At 37.8% G+C, this 17328-nt stretch overlaps 3 protein-coding genes across 5 annotated transcripts; 1 reads left to right on the forward strand and 2 right to left on the reverse strand.

The window, feature by feature from the left end:
* Positions 1-2595: 2595 nt before the first annotated feature.
* LOC107938217 (uncharacterized) lies at positions 2596-5350 on the reverse strand. Of its 2 annotated transcripts, XM_041113646.1 has the most exons (3): positions 4716-5350; positions 3474-4157; positions 2596-3319 (listed from the first exon to the last, which is right to left on the reverse strand). In XM_041113646.1, exons 2-3 carry the CDS (start codon positions 4054-4056, stop codon positions 2685-2687), a joined length of 1218 nt encoding a protein of 405 aa, XP_040969580.1. In that variant the 5' UTR covers positions 4057-4157; positions 4716-5350; the 3' UTR covers positions 2596-2684. The 2 variants fall into 2 exon arrangements, with proteins under 2 accessions (XP_040969580.1, XP_016726797.1); XM_016871308.2 differs by having other exon boundaries at positions 3474-5350.
* A 98-nt stretch (positions 5351-5448) lies between these two features.
* Positions 5449-11830, reverse strand: LOC107958243 (oxygen-evolving enhancer protein 3, chloroplastic). The gene is made up of 3 exons (XM_041113649.1): positions 11418-11830; positions 10950-11245; positions 5449-5666 (listed from the first exon to the last, which is right to left on the reverse strand). Exons 1-3 carry the CDS (start codon positions 11716-11718, stop codon positions 5568-5570), a joined length of 696 nt encoding a protein of 231 aa, XP_040969583.1. The 5' UTR covers positions 11719-11830; the 3' UTR covers positions 5449-5567.
* Positions 11831-12119: 289 nt separating this feature from the next.
* Positions 12120-17314, forward strand: LOC107958242 (kinesin-like protein KIN-14C). Of its 2 annotated transcripts, XM_016893943.2 has the most exons (17): positions 12120-12461; positions 12555-12800; positions 12884-13028; positions 13102-13211; positions 13298-13417; positions 13499-13702; positions 14018-14227; positions 14305-14379; positions 14493-14639; positions 14713-14848; positions 14937-15046; positions 15332-15493; positions 15571-15791; positions 16156-16237; positions 16334-16438; positions 16519-16623; positions 16868-17314. In XM_016893943.2, the coding sequence occupies exons 1-17, from the start codon at positions 12417-12419 to the stop codon at positions 17045-17047; spliced, it is 2403 nt and encodes an 800-aa protein (XP_016749432.1). In that variant the 5' UTR covers positions 12120-12416; the 3' UTR covers positions 17048-17314. The 2 variants fall into 2 exon arrangements, with proteins under 2 accessions (XP_016749432.1, XP_040969579.1); XM_041113645.1 differs by lacking the exon at positions 16868-17314 and having other exon boundaries at positions 16383-16438; positions 16519-16627.
* The last annotated feature ends 14 nt before the right edge of the window (positions 17315-17328 follow it).

The raw sequence follows: 17328 nt of genomic DNA on the forward strand, positions 1-17328 counted from the left end.
TATGAAGTAAACAAAAACTATCACGTGGGTTATCATGCCATTGCCATCAAATTTTTAACAGTTCAACTAACTTTTTGTATAAAGAAAAATTTGACTAAATTTTAAAAGTTAAGAATCAAAGTGATGTAAAAAATTAGGACCACAATGACAAAAACAATAAACAATAGGGACTAAATTTTCATTATGCCAATAAATAATCTGTAATAGCTTGATTTGCAGTGGTATCAGAAATGACGATTTCAAAACTCCATTTTTGTAGTTCAAGTCCGTAAATATTAAATATTAATATTTATGAGGTTAATATAGAAATATATTAAAGTTTCGTCCTTTAATTTTACCTATTAATTGCTTAAATGGGTTACAATGACTGAATTGTAAAAATTCAATCGTTATAGATTTTTAAATAGCTAAGGGATCAAAATGGTAATTAGATCATTTTTAATTCAAAAGGTGGCGGATGGTATTAATTCTACTAACTTTGGTTAATCATGCTTAAGACTTAATCAATTAATGTTTAATTAAATTAATCTGATTTATTAAGTTAAACAAAGTATATAAGTTAAAAAATTAAAGAAAAATAATTGATTGAGTCTTAGCTCGATTGACATAAGCATTATTGCTAATGCAGGAGGACGTGGTAATTGAATCAAATCGAAGATAATCGAGAAAAAGTAAAAATTGCCGAATAGTCCTTAAAGATTTGCTTGTTTGCTATTTTCTAGGTAAGTTCATATGGAACTTATTATTTTGTTTTTATTAATTATGTTTATTTTATTTATAAGTTTAAATTGTTATGAAATTTGTGAATTATGCCAAATTGGCATTAGTTGGACTAAATTGTAAAGCAAAAGTTTAATGATTATGATGAATAGTACAAGGTACTAAAATGGATATGGAATGTTTATAGGATTTGTGTGAAACAAGTATACTAATATAGGATTTGAAATGATACAATTACGATAACGATGCTCGTGTGAACTTAGTAAAAGACTTTGATATTTCTGACATGCCATTAAGGTTGAATACGAAATTAATCAGGGATTTACATGATGATACGAAATCTGAAATTTGTTGTGGATTCTCGATTTATAAGTTTCGTTGGTTTAGCTTGGACTGTTAACCTCGATATGATGTCAACTTATGTGAGCAAATTCTTAAAAATGTCAACTTGTGTGAACAACCTTGATCATTGTCAGCTTGTGTAAGCAAAATAGTCCCGTGTATCTGAATTTGATTTGCTATAGTTCTTTCGAGTGAAACTTTTACCTAATGAAAGTGGAAAGGTTGAAATGGATTGAATATAGTTTGAATGAGGTATGATTTCAAATGGAATTGTGGTATGTGTTTTCAAATGAAATTACGGTATATGATTTCTTATCTATTGAGCTTAAAATGCAAAATGGATTTGTATATGATTTTATGCATTAGTCATTCCAACGTATGCCAAAGAATTCCTTATTGATTGCCAACTTGTTTAAATGTTTAGCTTGTTGAATTGTTAAGGTAAGTTAAGAAAATTTGATAGGAACTTACTAAGTATTCATATGCATGTTTTGTTGTTTTTCTTTCCTTGTAATTGTCACTTTACAGAACATATCAAGAGAATCGCCTAAAAGCTTACACTATCTCATTTTTAATTAGTAGCTTTTTAATTGTTTTAAGTCTGAAATTGTGGCGTGTATATAGGTATTTTATATACGTTAGTTTTGAACATTAAACGTAGTTTAAGGCATGATTTTGATAATGTTAATGCCTAGTTGAAATAGTATGTTTTGGCAATTGTGGTTGAGGTATACATGACACTTAAAATAACATGATTGCACATAGATTAGCATAGATGAGTTGATTTTTGAATGGCTAGTTTTATTAGATGAGTGGTTTACAATTGAAAAAGTTGAATTGGTATGTTTTGTGCTATTTCAAGTCTACATGGATAATACAAGAATATGTGAAAACTAAGTACAGTAAACAAAAAAAGCAAATTAAATTTATAAAACAAATAATTAAACATATGATTAATAAAAAATAAGTAAACACTAAACTTACATAAGTAAAAACATCATTTTATTCCTTTAAATAAACGTCATCTTCTTTATTTATGTAAGTGGTTATCTTCTATAAAGAGTTTTTTTTATTTAATTGGTTTTTAAATAATATTTTGTTTTATCCAAGAAAGTAAGTGTACTTAGTAAGTTTAATATTTACTTCTTTTTATTAATTATATGTTTAATTATTTACTTTTTATTTTATTTAGTTTTTCACATAATAGCACATTATTTATGTGGAATTGATGATTTAGAAAAAAGAGTTCTACTCATTGTTAGTTTAACAATTCATTAACAATCTTAACATTAACTACTATGATTAAACACATTGATAGTTCACATATTACATTGAATATTTTCATAATATAAATACCATTTGAACATTTTATAAAAGTATAAATACGAAATAAGACAATATCTTTAATAAAAAATAATTAATGTAGCGGTTGTCCTTTATTTGAAATAAATTACTTTGAGAGAAACAAAATATGTTACCTTTTTAGTATTTATTCTAGATAATAACGACAAGAATTAATAGCCACCTAGAAGGTTGAGAAAGGAAATAGGATCCAGTGAAAATAGATAACATGTTTGATGAGTACAACATGTTCCTCTCAAAGTCAAAATTTGAGTGGTCAATCAATTTTTGCAGATGATTAATATAAAACATGGGAGGAGAGCTCTAGGGCTTAGTGAATAGAGTTCCTCAATATCTGAATGGCAATCAGCTTTTCCAGCCACTGAATCGAAGCTTGATTGACCTTCCATTTCCCGCATTTTCTCTAAACCTTTAACAACCCTCCCTGCAATTACCCTGCACACAACCAGAGCTTTTCTTAGGGAATGCTTTTCTTTATCAAGTTCAACACTCTCCATAGCCCTTTTACTTGTGGAAGAAGTAAAAACACCCCAGCATCCGTTGGCTTCCCTCTTGCTGAAAAACCCTTGTCTTAGAATTTGACACACTTCGCATTGCTCCAATGTGCAGAGGCTTGAAGTGTTTTCCATGCCAAGAGAGCATGCAACAGTTGAGCCATAGAACCTCAAAAGCTCATTCCCATCAGCTAGGCAACGTGGATGTTTCTTGGATAGTTTATTTGCCTTGAGCTTTACCATTTCTCTGTAATCTTCAAATTGCACAAGAGTTCTTTGCATGTTGTGAATCTTCAGTATCCTTTCAATTTCACCAAATTTATTTTCAGGCTCCAAAAAACTTGTTTGGCAAATTAATTCCACTATTTTCTTGGAGGAGTCTCCTTCAGAAAGTGCCGTGACTGCACATATGAGATGACTTTCAAGTTTCTCGATAACCAGAACAACATAATTTTAAAAGAACCAATAAATCACAGCATGTAAAACTAAAATTGTCATCCTAATTGACAGATGAAAAATACATATAAATGTTCATACATGAGTAGTGAACTTTACCAGCATGCGTGGAGAGATGATGTGATTCTATGGCTTCCAACTTTTTAAAATTTTCACCACATTTCTGGCAAACATAACGTTGGGACTCAAAATCAAGGGATCTTCTAGGCTTGGAAGAAGAGATGCCACAGCTACTTCTCATGAGTGAAGGACCCGCAATGATCTTCCTCGACCTTCTGCTATTGTAGGCCGGTTCCATAAAACGGTCTCCAGGACCAGGTGTGCCAGGCCTAAGGGTTCCCACAAAAGTTGAACCCCCCTTGCCATCATCATTACCTGAGCACTCAGTCTTGATCTCGAGAACACATTTGGAGTCGGTGAAAACGGCTTGATGGGTTATCTGATTGATAATCTCACTGCTCGCTATAGACGTCGGGCTGCCAATTCGTGGTGCCTTGTCTGCCTGTCTCTTGCTTCCATGAATGACATCTCTCAAGTTAGATAAGGATCTTGAACACCCTGAACTACATAAACATGGGCTGTTTTTCTCAGTGCTGTCGTTGGCTGCGGGTTCCTTCACATCGGGCAACTTTGGTTTACAGTTGACTGATCTCTTGAGACTAGTTAACCAAGCTGAAGACATCTTATTCTCCCTTGCTTTGAACCCCTTTTTCTCTTCTCTACCAGTATGTTTTTTCTATGTCTCCAATCTCCACAACTCTTAAAAGTCTCACCTTTCAAACCCTATGATTGCGCCATTAGAATTAAACAAGACAAGCATACATACCATCACGGAAAGCTATATTTAGTTTGCGCATATTGTTTCTGTTTTTGTGCACTATTCTCTGTGTTTGGCAATTATTTCCTTGCTTGGACCAGCCATACACATTACAAAATCTAGGCAAGGTTTCAGACAGAGAAAAATGGGAAACAAAGCTAATCTTGGCAATAAGTTAAGAAGATTCCTAATAAGTACTTGCCAAATATATGCAATCAATAAGTTGCCTGGCCGTTTCTTTTTCTTCTCCTCTGATTTTCTTTTTAAAAAAAAAAAAACACTCCCAATTAATGAATCACTAATTATTAGAGATCCGAATCCATTATTAGTAATATCAGACATTTCAGAGATTTTATAGCATACTGATTTCCTTGAAACATGTAAAGAAACATTTGCCTTAACTCCCCTGTCTAGTCTTCACAGTTTAACTCACAGGATTTAAACTTGACTGCCGATCAGTATTATATATATATATGAATGTTTTTTGGAAAATTTTGAAGAGAAGAGTTGCATAGGGCTTTAACCTTGATTTATGAAGTCAACATATAACAATTTTGTCACAGCAACCTTGGCTTTGTTGGCTGATGTTAGATACTTGATCATCTCCATTAATATCGGATGACACCAAAGTCTCTATGACTTGATGTAAGGCTTTTGTTCTTACGTGCCAAGCGTAGCATGCGGGGGCATGAATTGCTGTCACGTCCAGAACAGAGAAATCAATCAGAACAAATATTAATGTTTTGTAAGTTTAGAAAGATGATTATCACTCTACCTGCTGGAAACATGTTTAAGTACGTTTTTATGCTACAATCCAAATGAATTGAAGTCGTAGTTTTCACACTTCAACATGCTAACAGAACATGATCATATTCCAATTATTAATTTTCGTTATTATCTGTTATCTAATAATAAATCAATACAACTATTAAGTGTGAAATCCATACTGTTTTGCCCTGTTTAATTGTATTTTCTTCTTCCGTATTTTTGGACATTTAAAGCTTCAAGACGAAAGAATGAACAATAATGCCAGAGTACTTGAAAATTAGGAGATAAAATTTCAAGTAAAAGATGAAAATACTAGTATGAAAACCTTAGTTCAATAGCAGAGTAAATTAAAAACCAAGTTTGAGTATGAACCGAATCGAGCTAAACTTTGTGCATCGAACTTTTGATTTGACCTGAGGTCAAGCCTAGCAACGGACCAACTCGGCTTGGTCACAGGTAAATACGTGAATGGAGATGCAATGTTCATGGTTTCTGATGCATAAAGGCTTTGATATGGTCTTATTGATAAAGCTTCCCTTTGGAAAGCATAGACATGTACAAACTATGAACAGTGCTTTATGCTTACATCCAAAATACAACAATTCATCTTAGCCAAGCTTGGAAATAACATCGTTTAGAGTAGATGCGGTCTCAGCATAATACTTTTCTGCTTCAGGGGTGCTCTTGATCTTGGCTGCATGGTCAAGCTTGAAGAAACAAAAGAACATCCACATCAGAACTGACAAGGTGAACTTGATTGGACAGTTCATCAGAATGGAAAATACGAGGTATCTCAGCATTTAATCTCCAGTCGTTGACACTATCTGTTGCGGAAAGGATCGATTCGAGAACTCCGATATGACTACAAGTAAATTGACCGGAACGAAAAATAAAGTGAACACAAGGATTTACGTGGTTCGGCTTTAATGCCTACGTCCACGGGCAGAGGCGAAAAGAAATTTCACTATAACAAGATGAAGATTACAAGTGTTTTACACTCAAGACACAACCCGAGAACCTCACAACTCTCAACCCCTATAGAAAACCCGAAAGCTAAAATCCTAGCTTTCAAAGAACAAGCTTTGCTCTCTCTTGGTTTGGGATGATGAATATGGCTAATGAACCTCTCTATTTATAAGAGAGTTCAAGGACATAATTGTCCAAAACTTTGGCAAAGATTTGTGGTTGAAAATGGACACCAACAACCATCCACTAATCCACTACCACCAACAACCCACTACCAACAACAACAATCCACTACCAATTTTAAGCCATTTCTTAACAAATCTCCACCTTGGCTTGAAATTTACCAAGCTGAACATCATAGTGAATTCCTCGAACTGGATCACCTCTTCCAAACGCCTCTCTGGCGCTAATCAATCCCGAATACCTATCAAGTCCAAGCAATGCTTGAACTTATATGCAGGGATCACCTTAGTTAACATATCTGCAGGATTCTTCTCGGTAGCAACCTTGCTGATAACAATGTCACCTTGCGTAACATGTTCCCGAACAAAATGATATCTGACATCAATGTGTTTGGTCCGTTCATGAAACATCTGATTTTTAGTCAGATGTATGGCACTCTGGCTATCGCAAAATACAACAGTGAAATCCTGTTGTAAACCCAAACTGCTTACTAGACCTTTCATCCACAATGCTTCTTTCACTGCTTCTGCTAACGCCATATATTCCGCCTCAGTCGTAGATAAGGCTACGGTAGACTGTAACACAGCTTTCCAACTAATGGCTCCTCCAGAATAAGTGAAAACATAACCCGTCAGAGATCTTCTTTTGTCCAGATCTCCAGCATAATCAGAGTCCACATAGCCCGTGACACTGCTAGTGCAGTCACTCTGATCATATACCAAGCATAAATCTGCAGAACCTCTCAAGTACCTGAGAATCCATTTCACGGCCTGCCAGTGTTCCTTGCCAGGACAACTCATGTATCTGCTGACCACACTAACTGCATGTGAAATGTCTGGACGAGTGCAAACCATTGCATACATCACGCTTCCAACTGCACTCGAGTATGGAATGTGAGACATTTGCTGCTTTTCTTCATCAGATTGTGGTGACAACTCTGCAGAGAGTTTGAAATGTGGTGCCAACGGAGTACTCACAGTTTTCGCTTTATCCATGCCGAAGCGTTGAAGAACCTTTTCAATGTAGTTCTTCTGCGACACACGAAGCTTGCCCGCCTTGCGATCTCTGTGAATATCCATGCCCAAAATTTTCTTGGCAGCACCCAGATCCTTCATCTCGAACTCACCACTCAACTGCGACTTTAACTTGTTGATTTCCGACATGTTTTTGGAAGCAATTAACATGTCATCAACATACAGCAACAAATAAATGTGCGAACCATCTGAGAGCTTCCGATGATAGACACAAGCATCATAGTCACATCTTGTGTAACCATGCTGAATCATGAAGCTATCAAACCGCTTGTACCACTGCCTTGGGGATTGTTTCAATCCATATAAAGACTTCTTTAATAGACAGACATGGTCTTCTTTACCAGGAACTGTAAAACCCTCTGGTTGACGCATGTAGATTGTTTCCTCGAGCTCACCATGCAAGAACGCCGTTTTTACGTCAAGCTGCTCAAGTTCTAGATCAGACTTGGCCACCATGGCAAGTAATACACGAATGGAAGAATGCTTTACGACTGGGGAGAAAACTTCATTGTAGTCAATCCCCTCTTTCTGAGTGAAGCCTTTAGCAACCAATCGTGCCTTGAATCTAGTTGCTTCAACCCCTAGGATGCCTTCCTTTTTCTTGAAGACCCATTTGCAACCAACTATCTTCTGGTTACTTGGCGGCTTAACCAACTCCCAAGTATGGTTCTTGTGAAGAGATTCTATCTCCTCACTCATAGCAATTGCCCACTGTGCCGACTCATCACACGTGACAGCCTCATTATAACTGGAAGGTTCTATACCAATGGACTCCGCCACACTGAGCGCGAAAGACACCAGATTAGCGTAACGCGGATTTGGTTTGATTTGTCTCTTCGTTCTTCCAGTGGCAATGCTATATGGTTTTTCTTGAGGTGACTCATCTTCATCGGAATCTTGCACCTCAACTTGATCATCCTGGACTGAAGTACCTTCCGTAGGAATTGGAGCGTCCACCTGACACTCCACCTGCTTCTCAACACCGTGATCTCCCATTCTATCTGACTCCTCCTTTTCCCGGGAATTTGTGGTGGATCGAAGCATGGATGACTCATCAAAAGTCACATCTCTGCTGATGATGAACTTGGACGAAACCGGATCAGGACACCACAACCTGTATCCTTTCACCCCTTGGCCGTATCCAAGAAATATGCATTTCTTCGCCCTCGGTTTGAGTTTTCCCTCATTTACATGAGCATACGCAGGGCAGCCAAACACTCTTAAACCAGAGTAATCAGCAGGAGAACCAGACCATACTTCCTCAGGAGTCTTCAGCTCAATAGCTGTTGACGGAGATCTGTTAACCAAATAACAAGCAGTATTAACAGCTTCAGCCCAAAATTCTTCACCGAGCCCAGCATTTGATCGCATGCAACGAGCTCGCTCCAAGAGAGTTCTATTCATGCGTTCTGCAACTCCATTTTGTTGTGGTGTTCGACGAACAGTGCGGTGTCTCACTATTCCTTCATTTTTGCAGAACTCATTGAATTCACCTGAGCAAAACTCCAAGCCATTATCCGTCCGGAATCGCTTGATCTTCTTTCCTGTTTGATTTTCGATCAAAGCTTTAAATTGCTTGAAGTTGATGAGAACCTCATACTTGCTCTTCAGAAAATACACCCAAACCTTTCTCGAGTAATCATCGATAAAGGTAAGCAGATATCTGTAACCACCTTTAGAAATTGTCGGAGAAGGCCCCCAAAGGTCAGAATGGAAGTAATCCACTGTGCCTTTTGTCTTGTGAATCCCAGTGCTGAACTTTACCCGAGTCTGCTTACCGAAGACGCAGTGCTCACAGAAATTCAACTTTCCTGTACACTGCCCAGACAATAATCCTCGTTTGCTTAGCACCGATAAGCCTCTCTCGCTCATATGCCCGAGCCGCATATGCCATAACTTCGTGGTGTCAGAATCTAGATCATCTGATGATGACATTCCCGCAACACCTGTAACCGAGGAACCATCGAGGAAGTAAAGGCCCCGCTCCAAATTACCACGTATCACAGTCAAAGCACCCGAGAATACCTTGAGAACTCCACCTTCAGCAGAGTACCGAAAGCCTTTCTTGTCCAACGTACTCAAAGAGATCAAATTTTTCTTCATTTCTGGAATGTGCCGAACATCAGTTAGAGTTCTAACAATACCGTCAAACATCTTTATACGAACTGTGCCAATCCCCATGACTTGACATGCGTGGTCATTTCCCATTAGTACTGAACCAGAATGCTTCTCGTATGTTGAGAATGCATCTTTCGAAGTACTTATATGAAATGTAGCTCCCGTATCAAGAATCCATCTCCCACCAGCGTAAGAGTCGGATACTGCAAGAACGATCTCGGCATCACTTGAAGAATCTGCATCAGCTACATTCGCACGATCATTTTGTTGCTCCTGTGATTCTGATTTCTCCTTCCTTTTCGGACAATCTACCTTCATGTGCCCGTACTTCTTACAGTAGTAGCACTGTATTCTCTTCTTGGACTGCGATCTAGGATGGCTTTTACTTGAACTTCCACCCTTTGCCTTGGATCTTCCTCGAGCAACCAAGCCTTCGCCTTCATTGTTTTCGACCACCTTACCAGTGATTTTCTTCCTCAACTCACTGGAACTTAAGGCATTTTTCACCTCCTCTAGAGTCAGGTCATCACGACCGTACATCATTGTATCAACAAAATTCTCATACGAGGGAGGCAAAGAACACAAAACAATTATTGCTTGGTCCTCATCATCGATTTTGTTATCGATATTATTCAAATCCATGATAATGGAATTGAATTTATCCAGGTGCTGGGAAACAGGTGTACCTTCCTCCATCTTCAGGGCATAGAGTCTTTGCTTGAGGTAGAGCCGGTTCGTCAATGACTTCGTCATGTACTTGCTCTCTAACCGGAGCCACAAACCGGACGCGGTTTTCTCATCCGCTACTTCTCGTAGCACTTCATCTCCTAGACATAGCAGAATAGCACTATGTGCTCTTTCTAGCATGTCATCCTTTTGCTCTTCCGAAAGCGTGCTTGGTAATTTATCTTTACCAGACAATGCTTTTAGCAATCCTTGTTGAACCAGCACTGCCCGCATCTTGATGCGCCATAAACTGAAACTATTTTTCCCGGTAAATTTCTCGACATCATACTTAGTCGATGAAACACTTGTAGCCATAATTTGGAACCTTTGAATGAATGATAATATTTTCTTCCTGATGTGAAAGATCAGACAAAGCTGCAGTCACAGGGCAATTCAGAAAATATTATCACTCCTTCAACTACGCTCTGATACCAATTTGTTGCGGAAAGGATCGATTCGAGAACTCCGATATGACTACAAGTAAATTGACCGGAACGAAAAATAAAGTGAACACAAGGATTTACGTGGTTCGGCTTTAATGCCTACGTCCACGGGCAGAGGCGAAAAGAAATTTCACTATAACAAGATGAAGATTACAAGTGTTTTACACTCAAGACACAACCCGAGAACCTCACAACTCTCAACCCCTATAGAAAACCCGAAAGCTAAAATCCTAGCTTTCAAAGAACAAGCTTTGCTCTCTCTTGGTTTGGGATGATGAATATGGCTAATGAACCTCTCTATTTATAAGAGAGTTCAAGGACATAATTGTCCAAAACTTTGGCAAAGATTTGTGGTTGAAAATGGACACCAACAACCATCCACTAATCCACTACCACCAACAACCCACTACCAACAACAACAATCCACTACCAATTTTAAGCCATTTCTTAACACTATCTATAGGGCATTAGTTTGATGTAAACTATATGGCAAAAACGAAAAGCAAATTTCAAAACTTACTTCGTCAATGGTGTCAAAGAGCTTTTTAGTGAGTACTTTGAGAGACTTCTTTTCTTCTTTGGGCTTTGAGGAAATGACGGTGTTTAGGTCATAGCGGAGATACTCAGCCTTAAGACGGAGATCATTCTGGACATAGGGCCAAGCCTTTTTGTCAATCAAACTCTTGACACCAAGAATGTCTTTGGCTGATTCTTTTGCCCTTTGAGCTGCCTGCTCTGGAGTAAGTGGTTGGAGGTAGAACCTATTTTTGTATGGCAGATCAAGGTCTCTTGGCTCATCTGAATTCAGAGTTCCAGCTGCCAAAATGCCCCCATTTTTGTCAAATATGTAACAATTCCATTTTCAACCTACAATTTCAAGTTTTCATTTTCTTTGTGGACCATGGCCAACAGACACAAATTTAACGAAATTCCCCTCCAAACAGAACTAAATGCAAGGTGGAAAACAAAAGATAAATCGACGACTTACGCAATCCACCGGAGGGTGGGGGAGGCGGGCCGACCTTGATGCTTCTTGCATCGGCAAGCACAGCTTGAACAAAGGACCCTGTGGCCAAACCAGCAGCAACAAGACCCAGCACGGCTCTGCGTCCTGTGTCAGGCTCGGTAGGTGCCTGTTGGGCTCTGACGGTGAAACCAGGCGTAGCCACACCCAGTCTTTTGCTGCTACCAGTGTTCACACGGTTTTGGCCACTGACTCGGAGGCTGCCTTCGAGGACAGTCTGCGAGGAGCCACGTAAGCCTGCCATGGATGCCATTGCTTGAGCCATCTTCACAACAATCTGACTTACTATGTCGGGAAATGTGAAATAATTTTGTTTTTTAACGGTGTTATTCAGGTTTGATCCAATTTTTATTTTTTTCAGTGATGTAGATTGGTTTTGGCCTTTTGGGCATGCACCTTATCTGCCATTTTCTACTTTGGATAACACGGATATGGCCTTAACCAATTGTTCTTAGACACGTGGTGGTCGATGATTTTGACATTCAACATGTTAGATTTCAGTGTAACGTTGACATGCTTGTATTTTGGATCGTCGGCTCTGCATGGAGTTTGATGCTTACGTCAGCAGTTGTTGACTCATTATCAGAGGCCCAATGTTTGAGTCCGCACCTGGGTCAAGAGGATCAATATTAATGGGCTAAGCTACCCGACCCAAATGGGTACAGCTCCGAAAGACGTTAGCGTTAGTAATTTTTTATTTTTCATTGCGTAGGAGAGGGCGCCAGATCTAATTTCAAATCAATTCAAAAAATCCACTCCCAAAGGCTCACAACGCTCTCTCTTTCGCTCTCCAAACCCTAACGTTCTAATTTGTTTCCCCAAATCCAAATTCTTCAAGAGAATCAAATCGAAATTACAGTCTTCAAGTCCCTTTTCTCTGAGATCAACGGCCCATACAACACTAGGATAAATTAAACGACTCTAACCAATAGCTTCAACTGAGTTTTTGACTGAGTTACAAATATGGCTTCCCGCAACCAGAACCGGCCGCCTCGCAGCCCCTCCACCGTAAGCGGTTTTTCAATTTGTTTTAGTTTTATTATTATTTTAATGTTTCAATCTGTTTGTTTTAATTTTTACTATTCTTATTATTAATTTCAGAGGAAGGAAATTGGAGATGAAAATCCGTTAGACAAACGGAGAAGGCTTGGAGCAGTAGGAAGAGGAGTGGGACCCACAGCAACAGGGCGAACCCGACGAGCTTTTTCAGCTGTTAACAATCTCCAAGACACCACAACCGCTGCTAACGCCGAGGTCGGGAACGCTGAGGAATGTCATGAATTCACTAAAGAAGAAGTGGAAGCGATTTTGAATGAGAGGCCGAAAGCTAAGAAGTTTGATCTGAAGGTAAGCTATTATTATAATTAGTTTTGTTGTCCTTCTGTAGATTTTAATTTTGTCATTTATTTATTTATTTATTTTTGTTGTAGGCTAAATATGAGCACGCGGCTGAACATAATAAAAGGCTTAAGCTTTGTGTGAAATGGTTTCAACAATGTGATGAGAATCATGTACTTGATAAAGAGAAGCTTAAGAATTCATTAGAGTCTGCTGAGAAAAAATGCCTTGATACAGGTAATTTTACTTCTTCCTAAACATTAATTTGCACTACTGCTTGATTTATGTTAATTAAAATTTGATTCTGCAGAGTTAGAGAAGAAAAACATGGAGGAAGAATTGAATGCGGTTATTTCTGAGTTAAGGGACAGTAATGCGTCCTTACAGGAGAAGCTTTCGAAGGAAGTGTCTGAAAAGCTGGTATGATATCAATCTTAAAATTCTATTGTGCATGGATGCTCTTCTTTAACGGTTCTTTTATATATGTGTTTGGTTTTAATAACTAGGATGCTATTAACCGCCATAAAAGTGAAATTGAAGCTAGGGTTACAGCTGAAAAGTCAGTTGCTTCTTTGACAGAAGATCTTCAGAAAGCTCAGCAGGATATAGCAGCTGCCAATGAGAGGGTAGGGTAATATACATATTGAATTTGATGCTATTATTAAATTAGTGTCTACTTGCAGGCTGACTTTTGTTGTATTTTGCAGGCTGCATCACTTGACAATACACACAAGCGATTACAAGAGTACATCCTGAGTCTTCAACAGTACAATTCCAAATTAATCACTGACCTTGAAACAGTCCGTGAGTCGCTCAAACGTGTAGAAAAGGAGAAATTGACAACAGTGGAGAATCTTAGCTCTCTAAGGGGCCACTGTAGTTCATTGCAAGAGCAATTAACTTTGTCAAGAGTATGGTTTTTGATTCAGCCTGCTGTATAATTTTTCTTAGCTTATTCAGTTGTTTCTTTTGCTTCCCTTCATGTTGCCATTGTTTGGTTAAGTTAGATTTTCATGATGACTAATTCTGAACTGGAAAAAGCATTTTCAGGTCTTTTGTGCAACTTTCTGTTTTATTTGTCAACCTAGTGATGTAACATTCGGTTTTTATAGTAGCTGGTTTGTCATATACATGTCCTCATACATGCCAACTGTTCATTTTATTCTATAGCACTTAGGTTTGCATGGAGGCAACCAGTATTATCCTTTGGTTGTTATTGTTTTCAGGCTTCACAAGATGATGCTGTTAATCAAAAGGAAACATTAGTTAATGAAGTCAAATGTCTACGAGGGGAGCTACAACAAGTGAGGGATGATCGTGAACACCAAGTGTCAAAAGTTCAAGCCTTATCTGCCGAAATAGTGAAGTTCAAGGAAACTACTGGAAGATCATTTGCAGAATTAGATAACTTGACTATGAAATCAAAATCCTTGGAGGTTGGTTGACTTTCTTAATACCAAATAGTAAAATCCATTTGGGCCAGCTTTCCTACATTGCTTTTTACCTTTTGCAGAAAACATGCTCTTCTCAAAGGGAGCAACTAAGAATACTGGAACTTCAGCTTGCAGCTGCAAACGAGAAACTAAAGGTAACAATTGCACTGCTTAAAATCGAGACTTTATTTTCTTTATCTTCTTCTGCAAAAAAATCATCAATCTGTCTCCTGATGTCATAGCTTTTTCTTGCTTTTCCTTTCTCCAGATGGCTGATTTATCAGCTTCAGAAACAAGGGTGGAATATTTAGAACAAAAAAGAACCATACAAGAACTACAAGATCGATTGGCAGATATGGAACATAAACTGATTGAAGGAGAGAATTTGAGGAAAAAGCTGCACAATACTATTTTGGTACTACAAGATCGATTACCCTCCCTTTTTTGCTTGTAATTATGTGATGATACTAACTTACCTATAATTGCAGGAACTGAAAGGGAATATTCGTGTATTTTGTCGGGTACGTCCTCTATTCCCGGATGATGGTGCAGCAGAAGGTGCAGTCGTCTCTTATCCTACATCAACAGAATCTCTTGGCCGTGGAATTGACTTGATACAAAATGGTATGAATTTTCTGTTCTTTCATTGCTATTCAATTTCTGTTCATGTCAAAAGCAACAACCTTAATAAAATTTATCTCATTGTTAACAGGGCAAAAGTATCCTTTCACATTTGACAAGGTTTTCAATCCTGAAGCTTCACAGCAAGATGTTTTTGTGGAGATATCCCAGTTGGTACAGAGTGCCCTTGATGGATACAAGGTGATTTAGCTACTTTATTGTTTATACTTGTGTTTTTGTGAGTGGTGGGAAGGATTGTTTTTTCTTTTTCTTTCTTTCCAAAACTAAGATTTACATTTAAAGGTAGGTAATTCCTTTTGCACATACTTGTCTTCTTCGAAGCTAAATCTTGAATGTCTATTCTGATATTTGAGTAATAAAATCACTAGCAATTGTCTATGGTTGCTATTTGATCTACATTATTTGCCCCTAGATACAGAGGAAATATGCATTCACAGGCCGTTGGTGGTTTGTTTTGTTTTCCAGGTTTGTATATTTGCCTATGGACAGACAGGATCAGGTAAGACTTATACTATGATGGGAAGGCCAGAAGCCCAAGAGCAAAAAGGGTTGATACCTCGTTCGTTGGAGCAGATATTCCAAAGTAGCCAGTCACTGCAGGCACAAGGATGGAAATACAAAATGCAGGTAATTTAATTTGATTCTGGTTTCCACCTATTACATTGGTTAATCATGGTTTTAATCATCCCTTTATAAAATTTTAGGCTTCAATGTTGGAAATATACAACGAGACCATTCGTGATTTGTTATCAACCAATCGATCTATTGGTTCAGATCCAACACGCGCAGAAAGTGCAGTTTCTGGAAAGCAGTATACAATTAAACATGATGCAAATGGTAATACACATGTCAGTGATCTGACCATTGTCGATGTTAGTACCATAACAGAGATTTCCTCTCTTTTAAGGCAGGCTGCTCAAAGCAGGTAAAATTGTTTACAATCTTGATGATTTTTTTTCCAATGTTGAACTGATTTGTCTTGCATTATGCATCTAGCTTAGTTTGAGTAAGTTTCTACAGTGTTAAGTTGGAATTAAAATTGTTCCAGAAATTTACCAAGTGAATGACTTTTTATGGAAAGACTTGGTTCTTTAAAATTACTAATCATTACAAACTATGAAATGTTTATGAATGATGAGGCGGTTAGTTTCTAGTGTAGGTAGCACAAGAACTAAAAAAAAAAAATAACAAAAGTTTCTCTGATATATAATGCCTCATGAGTTTCTTCTTAATGACCATGTTACGGTATATTTGGATATTCAAGGGGGTTCTATTTTTCTGTTTTCCAGGTCTGTGGGCAGGACGCAAATGAATGAACAATCGTCTAGAAGTCACATGGTTTTTACATTAAGGATATCGGGTATAAACGAGGTAAATATACTTCCTTTGAGTGCTTTCTTTATGTTGAATCTCTTGATAACCCTGTTTCTTATGTTTACTGACATTTCTTTCCTTTGGTTCTGTAAGGGTACTGAGCAACAAGTACAGGGTGTCTTAAATCTCATTGATCTTGCAGGAAGTGAACGATTGTCAAAGAGTGGTGCAGCTGGAGATAGGTTGAAGGAGACTCAGGTGTTTACATACTACTTGATTTTTCCTTTTCATAAATTGTTCTTTAATGTTATTACGCTGACGGCTTTCAATAAAACTAGGCCATTAACAAGAGCTTATCGAGTTTGAGTGATGTCATATTTGCGTTGGCCAAAAAGGAGGATCATGTGCCTTTTAGGAATTCCAAGCTGACATATCTTCTCCAGGTAAAGTGCTCTTAAAGAACTTGTAATCTTTTATACCTTCTCTTGTTGATGCTAACTCTGTTTGCTGATATCATATTTGAGTTCACATTACCGTAACGGTTCCTCCTTCTGAATGTAGTATCACTTTGACAAACATACCTTCTTTTAATACATTACATGGGGGCCTAAATGTATGATAGCATTGATTTTGCTGTTGTATGTCATAATTATCAATGAATGACTGTATTTCCATCCCCAATTACAGCCTTGTCTTGGTGGAGATTCAAAAACCCTAATGTTTGTGAATGTATCACCGGATCCTTCTTCGGTGGGTGAGTCTCTGTGCTCCCTCCGTTTTGCTGCTAGAGTGAATGCATGTGAAATCGGAGTTCCCCGCCGTCAGTTGACATTGCGAGCAGCTGATTCTCGGTTGAGCTGCGGCTGAAATGAAGTTATGATTATTATCACATTCTTTTATAACTGTAGTCGTAACTATATTTTGTAATTCAAGTGTTTTGCGTTGAATTTTTGTATCACTGTAGGGTTTCTGCTTGAGCTACTACTACTAATCATTTGTGTTCTTAGATTTATGCTTCTTCTGATAGGAAAAAAAAAAGGTGCATTTTATTTGACTGGCACAAAAGTAACTCTTTCATAGTTGTATGATATAAAGTTCATTTGATGAATACAGAAACAAAGGAATTCTATGTTTTATCAGAGTTCAGT

Source organism: Gossypium hirsutum, chromosome A05 (assembly GCF_007990345.1).
Source record: "Gossypium hirsutum isolate 1008001.06 chromosome A05, Gossypium_hirsutum_v2.1, whole genome shotgun sequence".
Lineage (NCBI taxonomy): Eukaryota > Viridiplantae > Streptophyta > Magnoliopsida > Malvales > Malvaceae > Gossypium > Gossypium hirsutum.

Excerpts from the sequence above, each read along its gene's own strand:
- LOC107958242 (XM_016893943.2), top strand. The coding sequence starts at position 12,417 with ATGGCTTCCCGCAACCAGAACCGGCCGCCTCGCAGCCCCTCCACC. Across the intron at positions 12,462-12,554 it reads CGCCTCGCAGCCCCTCCACC|AGGAAGGAAATTGGAGATGA; the intron begins GTAAGCGGTTTT and ends TATTAATTTCAG. Across the intron at positions 16,439-16,518 it reads ATAGGTTGAAGGAGACTCAG|GCCATTAACAAGAGCTTATC; the intron begins GTGTTTACATAC and ends CAATAAAACTAG.
- LOC107938217 (XM_041113646.1), bottom strand. The coding sequence starts at position 4,056 with ATGTCTTCAGCTTGGTTAACTAGTCTCAAGAGATCAGTCAACTGTAAA. Across the intron at positions 3,320-3,473 it reads TCATCTCTCCACGCATGCTG|TCACGGCACTTTCTGAAGGA; the intron begins GTAAAGTTCACT and ends TCATATGTGCAG.
- LOC107958243 (XM_041113649.1), bottom strand. The coding sequence starts at position 11,718 with ATGGCTCAAGCAATGGCATCCATGGCAGGCTTACGTGGCTCCTCGCAG. Across the intron at positions 11,246-11,417 it reads CCCACCCTCCGGTGGATTGC|CTGGAACTCTGAATTCAGAT; the intron begins GTAAGTCGTCGA and ends GCATTTTGGCAG. Across the intron at positions 5,667-10,949 it reads TCTTTGACACCATTGACGAA|CTTGACCATGCAGCCAAGAT; the intron begins GTAAGTTTTGAA and ends TGTTTCTTCAAG.